This window comes from Daktulosphaira vitifoliae, unplaced genomic scaffold (assembly GCF_025091365.1).
Source record: "Daktulosphaira vitifoliae isolate Bord-2020 unplaced genomic scaffold, ASM2509136v1 Scaffold_1, whole genome shotgun sequence".
NCBI lineage: Eukaryota > Metazoa > Arthropoda > Insecta > Hemiptera > Phylloxeridae > Daktulosphaira > Daktulosphaira vitifoliae.
The window spans coordinates 44,247,305-44,258,649 of record NW_026099572.1 but is presented as its reverse complement, the minus strand read 5'-3'; the positions used below and the strand labels follow the sequence as shown (position 1 = coordinate 44,258,649).

At 24.4% G+C, this 11,345-nt stretch overlaps 1 protein-coding gene across 1 annotated transcript in view; it reads right to left on the bottom strand.

The window, feature by feature from the left end:
- Window positions 1–468: 468 nt before the first annotated feature.
- The window catches only part of LOC126901038 (netrin-1), a 68,633-nt gene continuing 57,756 nt past the window's right edge, over window positions 469–11,345 (bottom strand). Inside the window, exons 3-7 of the mRNA XM_050677171.1 lie at window positions 6,198–6,347; window positions 6,028–6,126; window positions 2,072–2,140; window positions 1,811–1,985; window positions 469–1,413 (exon numbers count right to left, since the gene is read on the bottom strand). Of these exons, the coding sequence (XP_050533128.1) occupies window positions 1,269–1,413; window positions 1,811–1,985; window positions 2,072–2,140; window positions 6,028–6,126; window positions 6,198–6,347 (638 nt within the window). The 3' untranslated portion in view covers window positions 469–1,268. The remainder of the gene's footprint in view (window positions 1,414–1,810; window positions 1,986–2,071; window positions 2,141–6,027; window positions 6,127–6,197; window positions 6,348–11,345) is intronic.

Genomic DNA, 11,345 nt, shown 5'->3' with positions numbered 1-11,345 from the left:
GCTATGCCCGTTAATTTTATAAATAAATAAATAATTACTTAAAATATTGTTAAGTTTTATAGATACAAAATTGTATAATGTATATAGATAAGGTATTAAAAATAATACATATTTTAACCACAAAAACTTTTATTATTTGGATAAAAAAAATAAAACATACATAATTATTATAATATAATACTACAGTGAAAATGTTACAAATAAATTATGTGGGAAGGAAGAAAATTAAAATTTACATAAAACAAAATTAAATAACAAGTATAATTATAAAAATTATTAAATAGAATTTGTTTTGATGCAATAATAATTATTATTATTATGTTTATAACATAATAATATTATATTTACATTTTTGTATTATTTTTCTTTAATTGTTATTATTTACCAACTTTTTTTTAAATAATACAAATATAATTCACTTTACATAATATGAATAATATTTTTTAGAAAATAATAATAATCGTACACTTTACAAGTAGTATCAAACACGCAGGAAAAACAAAGTATAATAAAAAAAATGTTTATTCAAAAATCAAAGTGCCTTATAAATATATAAATTAAAGTTTGGACATTATTAGAGTATAGAAATCTGATATTTATTATTATATATGTACCAATCACATAGGTATTTAACAATAGAGTATTGATTGAATAGTAGTATAAATATCAATGTTATCTATATAAGTAATATATTAGAATAATAAATTATTTGACACAGTAAATATTTGATTATAAAACATCAAAATCTAGTTAAATGACTTATTAATAGAAAATTATTTTTCAAGTTTATATAGGCATATATAGCAATTAAAATCTTATAAAGATTATGATCTAGCACAACTTTCTACAATTAGTTATATTTTGTGTAAGCAAATGAATGTTTTTTTAATTTATATTTCTATAAATTTAGATATATAACTTTCAATAATATATGTTTTGGTATAAAACAATTCTATAATGAATTATTATTATTATTATTATTATTATTATTGCTATACAAAATCGCACTCTACTACAGTAATAATAATTAATCCACTCTACAGACTTACAAAACGTTTATAAGTTCAGCATCTAAATGACTTAAATATTAAAAATAGTAATACATGTGCGCGTAATAGGTTCTTATTACAAGCATTTTTATAGTGGTATATATTTTATTTACGGGACCCAGTAAAATATCTAGAAATAAATTGTTGAATAGGTAAATAAAACGGGAAGACTCTTTAGGGAGGGTAAATGAATAATCAGTTTTTTTTCTAATAATATATTTAATCGCATTGTTGGGCTCGTCTTTGGAATCTTCTCATGCGATTATGCCATTCATCTCGCCATTCTATGACAATTGACCGTTGTGTTAATACCAGTCCGTCACGACGATCGCCTTCATTTTCTTTGCCCAGTATTAGATAAAGTCTAAAAAATATATTATTATTAGTACATCTCAAAGATAGTAACGAATGTCTCCTGAAAATTGTCTCGTCGATCTTTGTGCTTTTTAAAATTATATATCCCCACTGATTAGGCTTTATTAACGATTAAAGGTAAACAAAAAAATGAAAAAGGTGTAATCAATATGTGTGAGCTACTATAAGTATAATTACACAAAATAAATTAACAATAATACAAAGTTAAAAAATTGGAATGTTTACAAAGAAAAAAAACATACCATTTTATCTAATGGTACAGAAATGTGTTTAAAAATGCTGTTTTGTACCCTTCCCATAAATTAATCAAGCAATTAGGAAAATAACTTTTAATTTAAGAACTTATTATTTCTATAAAATGAAGTTTGCCATAAATCTATCAATACCTTCCTGTTTTGATTTTAGGACATTTGCATGCAAGATCTGATTCGTGTATCCACAATGTAGTGGGTCCCCTATGAATTCTTGAGTCCGCACCGCGCTTATACAAAGACTGTATGTTAATTGTAAATTTAGCCCAATTTTTCACAATTGTCGGTTCAGACATTTTACCTAGTATAGCTGTAACAATTAAATACGAGTCAAAACATATAAAATGAATCATTTTTGAGCGAAATTTTTTTTTTAATAATGCATAAAACTCTTACCATAATCTCTACGACAGTATTTGTTGAGATTCAATCTTCTAGATCCCGAACGACACTTTCCACATTGCTCTGAAAACAAAATAAAATCGATTAAAAAAAAAATATTTTTTTCTGTATCTTTAATTATTTGAACACCACTCTATCAGTTGATAATCATACAACAGCGTTGTTTATAACAGTGGGAAACATTTGTTAACTATTCAAAAACAAATAAATAAAATATTATCTGTTCTCAAAATTACCACGAAAAGTTAGTATGGTATCCAAATATGTCGGTCGAGAGTTTTTTATTATTCAAGTTTAAATATTGTCAAAATAAACGTGTGCTATGTATTTTACCCATGTCTATATTTTTTCAAATGTTAATTTGTTCGTTTAACATATAGTCGGTTCAAATTGGGTTCCTGTTTTTACCATCAACAACAATCACTACCGCACACCGGCGTAATGTCATAAAAACCTGTTAATCTGAAGGACCACCCTAAATACAAATAATATTAATAGGCCAGTTGTCACCTCGGAGAGATTTACACACAGATTCTAGTACTCATATGTATATTCACAGTTGTACCTACATTTGGTTCCTCTCTTTCATCTGTCAATCTCACCAGATCGTACTTTAGTGTCGTATTTCTCTTAACACCATTCATGTTAAGTTTATACTATATACATTTTTTATGGCATGGCGTCTGTATCAACAAGTTATCAGATGTCACATCACTCAGGACTTTATAGTAGAAGATTATCTCGAATTATTAAAACTCAAGTTGTAGGAAATGCACATTGAAATTCCAGCATAGACCATTTTAAAATAAAAAATGTTTATTTTTCATATAGGTGCAAATGGGCGATTAAAATATTTTTTATGAATTGGAAAGAATTTGGAAAATATATTTAGGTACTATAATTCAGTTCAAAAAAAATTTTAGTTAAAAAAAAATAAACAATAAATAGACTTCGTAATTACTAAAGCAAAAAACTTTTTAAGCGTAAAGGTATAATATTGAAAAATGCCTTTTAAGTACAGCTAATTCAAATATATAAAAGAGATAGATTAGAAAACTTGAGATAAAGCTTAAATTTCTCAAATAGTTGCACCCTTCATGAGAAGATAATTTACACTATACTGTTGAATATTACATTTTGTTTCCTCTTCTCTGATAATAACGATAATATCTTTGTTAAATTACCTAAGGGGCGTTTGGTGTGGACAGTCAGCATCAGCTTAACTTTAGAGATAAAACCCACTTTATAAGTACTATTGTTGAAAACGACGCATTTAACAGTGTTAAGCTAAAATTTCCTCAGCCTTGACCATTCAGGAACAATATGTGAACAACAATGTTTAATTTTATCACGAAGAAAGTTTGCCTTTAGATGTGGTAATGATTAATAGGTTTGGAATTTACAATGTTTAAAGCTTTAACAATAATAAATATGAATAACACAACAATAAACAGTCAATCTTGTAGTTTTATAAATGTATAATGAAGCTAAAGCTTAATTACAGTTGAAGTAAATGAAATCTAACAAAGAAAATCTTTTTTATATATGTTATAAATTCAAAGACTTACATACATACCCATGGGTTTTTTAACATTATATTTTAAAATATGCTGTCTAGCTATATGTATGAATGTTAAGAGATAATAAAAAAAAAAATTATCATTAAAATCATTTTTATACAAATTTTTTGTTACTTCGTGTTCTAACTCCGTATAATTTTACTCATACAAATACTAAAGAAAAAATGTCCAATTATCAATAAGGGTCTATGAAGAGTCTCCATAAAGAAGCTGCGACTACTTGGTGAAACATTTAGTAGGTATGGAAACAGTAGGAATAATATATTGTTGCGATTATACGTTACTACTATGGGGGACTATTGTGTTAAATTATTGGCCGATTATCTTTTTTAGAAATGGAATCCACGACTTTGATAAATGAGCTCGTATACCATCGCACCCCCTCTTACAGGTAATCCATTAACGATTTCGACGTATCCAGATGAATCGAGAGCTATTTGCCCACAAATTCACTTGAATCCTTCGGGAATTTGAACGCTTTTATTTAAATTAACTTTTGGGCCGATCGCCAAAAACCAAAGTAAACGTTCTTAAGTTGCGAAAAAGTAAAATTGGTAGATTTTTATGATAAATTTAAAATTAAAGCAATTTAATAGTTTATAATTATATACAGAGTGATTCTTTTAATGCTAGCAACTTGATTTTTCTTAAAATAATAACTTTTTTGTGAATTTATTTGTGGATTTTGTTAGTTCCATATGTATCTACATTAATCTGTTATAAAATATTTTTCATGTTCATCCTTTATATCTTTGGTGCGAAGCTGAAGCAGATAGTTTTTTATTATTATGTGTTTAATTTTTTTTTGTGTCTGTTACCACTTATTCTCAACTCTCACTGGACTGATTTTTATGAAAAATACGTTAAAATATCACAAATTGTATCTAGTAAAAGATCTTATCCTCAAAAATTGAAAAAAAATTCCCTCATTCCCCGTAAATGAGACAAATCCCCCAAAAAGTTACAATTTTTAAAATCAGTAATTTTTGACATTTATTCAACTATTTTGTTTTAAAACTGCCATAAGTTTTTTAAAAATATATGGATAAAAACTTTTTTTTATAGATACATTAGGCATTTACCCATCATTTGGTATAGTTTTTTTGAAAACTCAACCCAACCTGCCCGCAGGGGAGAATTCAAAATGATAACTCTTCCTCAAAAAATTGACGTTTTCAACTTAACTTTGAAAGTATTTTGGATATACTGACACTTTTATATATATCTTAAATTAAAGCTTATGTAATATACTTTATTATGAAAAAACAAATTTCGTACTTTATTTTGCCTTCACGATGAAATTGGCTACCCTATGCTATTTTTGTGTTAAAATTCTCAATTTTATATTTAACATTATTTACTTTATATTTATATAACTTTTTGAATAATGTATGTATCAATATAATTTTTTTTATGAGAAAACCACTAATCGGGATATAATAAATGAAATAAGAGTTGATGTTGCTTTTGGTATTATCAACCAAATTCTTAAAATTAAACACTATCTATAGATTTGAATCGAAGCGTTTCTTATGATAGTGATTTTAATCACTTATCTAATTAAAAAAATAACTTGTCCATAACTACTTTTAGACCAGTATTTCAGAAGTTATTAACATTTTTATACCTAGACAGGAAGAAGAGTTGGATAAATAAATATCTAGTGATAACAATAGCAGCAGCACTTCTTGCTTCCAGACATTACTTTAAATTATTAATTACTTTTAAAATACTTGTACAAAAGTCGTTATCGACTAGTAATTTTCTTAATTATACCATTTTCTTTTTTATAAGCTAGTTATATATGTATGTTGCCATTTAAAATATACAGTTGACAACCCTATAAGACTTAAGGGATGAACATAAAAAATATTTTATAATAGTTAAATGGAAATACTAATATAACTAACAAGAGCCTCAAGCAAATCATTAATTTAAAAATCTCTAAAAATATCAAGTGGCTAGCGTTAAAATAATCACTGTGTATGTATATAATATATTATATCTTTATTTATGATTCAAATGATTTAGCAAAATAAAGTCTTAGCTAAATTATTTTTTTTTTATGCTAAAATTTTATTAAAGATTTATAAATGTTACAACTATTCTTTATTTATAATGAGAAAAAAATTAGATGAATGCAAAATTAAAAATTAAAAAGACTATTATTTTCAGTAAATTTAATATCACAAAAGATTTTTTATAAGTATAGTGATATTTATCAAAAATTCTTTAAATTAAATACATATTATTGTAATTATCATTTCTCATTATTTAAATTTAATTATATCTAAATAAATTTGAACCCTTAAGCTCCTTCGCATTATTTAACAATATTTTTGAAATATCAAATTGGAATGATATAAATACCTCGATGATCATCTTCATCTTCGTAGTCACCTTCGTCACCTCCACCTCCGGCACGAGCATCAGCTGACATCTGATTAACCGAAATTTTCGATGGTACTTCTGAATTTTTAAAATTAATTATTATTTTAAAATTTAATTAAAATAAAATGTAAAATACTTTGAAAATTTACTTATGCATGGTGCTATGTGTGATCTGCTCTGTTGATATCCTTTAGCACATCTGTTACATGTAATTCCGGTAACACCATCTTTGCATGGACATTGGCCACTGGTTTGATTACATGTTTTTCCGGAAGCACCAATGGGATGACAATCGCACGCTGTAACATAATTGTTAAAAAATTAACCATTTAATTATCAAAATTTAAATATAATCTACGTATCTATACAGTAAATGATGTTACAGACAAGTAAAAACATAATGCAATAGGCAAATCGATGAAGATTCCTAACCAATTATTATATTTGATCACTTATATTTTCGTCATATTATTTTCCTAGGATCAGTGTTTTTAATAAAAGTTATAGTAGTTTTAAAATTCAGAAAAATGTTATGAAAATAGTATTTTCTACAACATCAAAATTTTGAAATATTATTCTAAATTTCTAATATCGATAGGGTTTTATCCAATTTTGGGTTACAATAGATTCAACTAGATTAAAATCGGTTTTTGATGCATAGACACACTTAAAAAAAAAAAAGAAAACATATCATGGTACATCAATACCTTCTCATCTTTGCATTGAAGCTAAAATTACTCAAAACAGTAAATATCCAAATTTGATTGCGAATACAATCATAATATTATAGAAAAATTAGTTTAATAATAAATAGAATGTCAACTACGAAATAGGTAAAAAATAAATAAATTTATTTGTATATACAAATAAAAAAAATACTTTTGTAAAATTTTAGTACTAAAATTGAAAAAAATAAATACAAAATATATAATATTGCTTTTATATTTTATAATATGCTTTTTATTAAAAATAAAATATATTAACAAATATAATACAACTAACAACACAATGTAATATTATTTAATAGAATTATATAAAAAAAACTTTTTAACTATTTTTATTAAGACAATTTTAATTTATAACAATTTTTTATTTAAAATCGTATAACATGATGATAAACAAGCAGCAAAATAATATATTAAAGATAAGTTAATCAACAATTCCTATATATATATAAACAGTTTAGCAATGGTTACACCTTTTCATGCACAAAACAAATGTGAAAAACTATGTATTTATTTATGTTTTGATTGTAAAAAAAAAAATAATTATATTAAGAAAATTATTTTTGGTATTTTTTAGTTGTGTTCATTTTTTATTGTACATAGTTCAATAATAAACCAAACTTTATTTAATTTAATCAACTATATCAGAGGAACTCAATTAGTTTGTATAGTGAGCAAAATGGTTAAAAAATAAATACATTTATTAGAATTAATAACAGAAATCTTTTAAACTTAATATGATCTAATCTTAATACGTAGAAAGATGTATTTTATTAGTAAAGATGGCAACGTTTTTGCTGACCCCTGTACTCCATGAATAAAAAAACAAAGATGTTCCGTTAATTTGTCTTCTTAAATAATTAGTTTATTAAGTTGAAAAACATGTAATTTTAAGTGGATGTGTTAAATTTTTTTGAATTTGTTTCAAATACGCATCAAGCGTTTTACAACAACGATTTTACCACTGTCAGGTATTAAACAATACTAATCTAAATAAAGTCAACACTTTTCTGTATCTCTACTATACTTTATTTTCTTTTAGTTAGTTTTATTCTTTGTTTTTAAATTTGTTCTTTTATGTATTTTTAACATATTGAATTTTCGGATACTCATTAATTATTGAATGATGGGAAAAGTATATTATCATGTGTAGAGGTCATTTATCAAAAAATTAAGCTTAATTAATTTTCTTTATGTGATAAAAATATTTTTTAGAATATCACTTTCAATTTCAACAAAATTAATAAAATTTTCATAGTTAACATTATTGTTTACTATGATCTGTAAACATATACTATTTATCAAATAAAAAAAAAATCGATCGTATTTATTTATTTCAACTATCATTTTAAATCAATGGACTTAAACATAAACATTTTTTAACAATTAATTTGTTATGGCTTCATTGTAGTATTCATAAGAGATTTATAAATTTTCATAATCATCCATATTTAACATTAGAACGATACCAAAATCAACAGAAAATATTTGACCTTTAGTCATAATTTAACTTTTTTTTTAGAAATATTCTTTATTCTTAAACGAATATTCTTCATTTATTTTGGTTCTCATCAATACATATTCTTTGAAGAAAATTGTTGTAAATAGTAAAAACATTGTTTAAATTTAATTTAACCTTGAAAACCCTTATTAACTTTATTTATACTAGAATTACTGTTAAAATGTTCGATACTTACAATACATAATTTGTATTCATTTTTTTAATAAATAATAGTGCATAATTTTTTTTTCTTTAGATTTAATAATAACTTTGTTTTGTTTTATATATTTTAATAATTACAATTTGGTGTAAGTTACTGAACAAAGTTATAAAATTCTGGTGAATTATATTATTTAATATTAAGTGATGTGATGAAGTAATGACAAAAGTAATCTATTGATATATCGATTAAACTATCAAATCTATTAATATAATGTTAATGGATAGAATATTAATAAGAACAAATGGTATAAAACATTAATGGTCATATGATTTTGTCATAAAAGGGGAAGAAACTTATGTTATTTAAAACTAGTGAAAACTAAGTTCCTTTGTGTCAGCATTTTTTTAAAATTTATGTTAACTTACTGACGATTAATTAAACATACATACAAAAAAAATAACTTTTTAAGATTTTTTGTGAAAAATTTTCATAATATGTATATTTGATATGCAAAATAAAGTTTTAGCTTCGATGCGAAGCTGAGAAGGTATTGGTTTTACTATGATGTGTTTATTTTTTTTTTGTGTCTGTTACCACTTTTTCTCAGCTCTCACCGAACGGATTTCTTTCAACGATACGTCAAAAGATCACACATCGTATCTAGTCGAAGACATTACCCTTAAAAATTTTAAAAAATTCCCTCGTTCCCCGTAAAAGGGGGAAACCTCCAAAAAAATTACAAATTTAAAAATCGCTAATTTTCGAAATTTTTTTTACGAAAAACTGCCGTAACTTTTTCAAAAATGAACATATGAATATAAATTTTTTTTATATAGATGCTTGATGTCTTTACTTATCATTTGGTATATTTTTTTTGTAAATCTGACCCTTTATCTGCCCACAGGGGGGGATTTAAAATGACAACTGTTTTACAAAAAATTAACTTTTTCAACTTAACTTTTCAAAATGTTCCGGAAGGTCTGACACTTTTATATATATCTTAAATTAAAGCTAATGTAATATACTTTAATTTGAAAAAAAAAAATTTGACCTCTGGACTTTTCTTCGTGGTGAAAATGGCTATCGAATGCTATTTTTGTGTGAAAATTCTCGATTTTATAATTTACATTTTTTACTTTAAAGTGCTATAACTTTTTAAAAAATGTATGGATCAATACAATTTTTTCATGAGAAGTAGTATTTATATACATCTTTCATTGGATATACTTTTTTTTTAAATCAGACTATTTCCCTATATATGGGGGGGCTTCAAATATAAAAAATGCATATAGAAAGTAGAACTTTTTCAACTTAACTTTTGAAAGTGTTCCGGAAGGTCTGACACTTTTATATATATCTTAAATTAAAGCTAATGTAATATACTTTAATTTGAAAAAAAAAAATTTGACCTCTGGACTTGTCTTCGTGGTGAAAATGGCTACTGAATTCAATTTTTGTTTGAAAATTCTCGTTTTTATTATTTATATTATATTTAACATATAATGCTATAACTTATTGAAAAGTTTATGGATCCACACAATTTTTTTATGAGAAATAATATTTTTTAACAATCCCTTTTTCATTTGACATATTTTATCTTAATCAGGATATTAATAAGCAGCCAGCAGATCAAGTAGCTTTTGGAATAAAACACCAATTTATTTAAAATTAAACACTATCTAAAGATTTGCATCGAAGCGTTTATTTTTGATAGTGATTTTAATCACTGTCAGATATCATTATACTTGATCCAACTATGCTACGTCACCGCTGTGCTGCGACTCCCCTTGTGCTGTGTTTTTTTTAATTTAGTTTTAGTTGGTGGAAAATATTTTTTGACTTTTAAGTTTTTACTTATAACAGTTTTGTACTCTTTCCAATCTTTTAGGAACCCTAACATTTTTTGACCTTCAAAATAATCAGTTATTATTTGTATAATATGATTTAAAACATGGCGCACAAATTTAGAATCTGGAAAAAAATAAGGTTCTTTAGGATAATTTTTGTAATTTTTGAAATTTTCTAAAATGTTTCTGATGTTTTCTAGGTTTTCATTTTCTAAACGCATAAACTTAAAATAATCACACATAGTATATATTGTGGTACTGAATTTTACAATAAGTTTATCATATTTCATAAGTTTAGCTGCCATTATAATATAATAGATCAATACATATACATATTTCAATGATTGATTCACCATTGCTTTATTATAATAAGGGTGAATCTCATTTGAATTCTCTTGATTTACAAATATCTGAAATTCCAAAAACGACTTATGAAATATAATTTCTTTTTTATTTAGGTCTTTTGTAGTTATTGCTATCAATTCATTGTCCAAATATTCTATGTTTTCCATTAACTATTCATCTAATTCAATTTGATCAATGTAAAAAATTAGTAAACAAATTAATGATAAAAATAAAGTTGAAATGGTTTACATTATATTATATTTATTCGTCCTAATTTTAATGTAGCTAAATACTTTGATTTGACTAAAAATTTCTTAAAAAACTGTTGAATATAATAATTTTTTTTGTATTGACGCATATTCAGTTATTTACATAACTGAATGACTACTTCTTTATTTATTATGAATTATTAAATTATGAAATAAATATATTGAAATTTTTTATCAAATAACCGTTTCTAGTATTTCAATTTCATGTTTTAATTATTTATACTTTTAACTCGGTACTGAAATTATGAACACAATTAAACTTTTAAAATAAGAAAACTATTTTCATTGAAAGTTATTTTTATATTTCAATAATAATAAATATTAAAACATTTATGTTATAAGTCACGAGGAATAGTTCAGCCTACTTATTTGGCGTAGAGAATATAAAATATATTTTTTTTTTTTTTTTTATTAGAAATATACAATCTGTACAATGAGCACAATAAG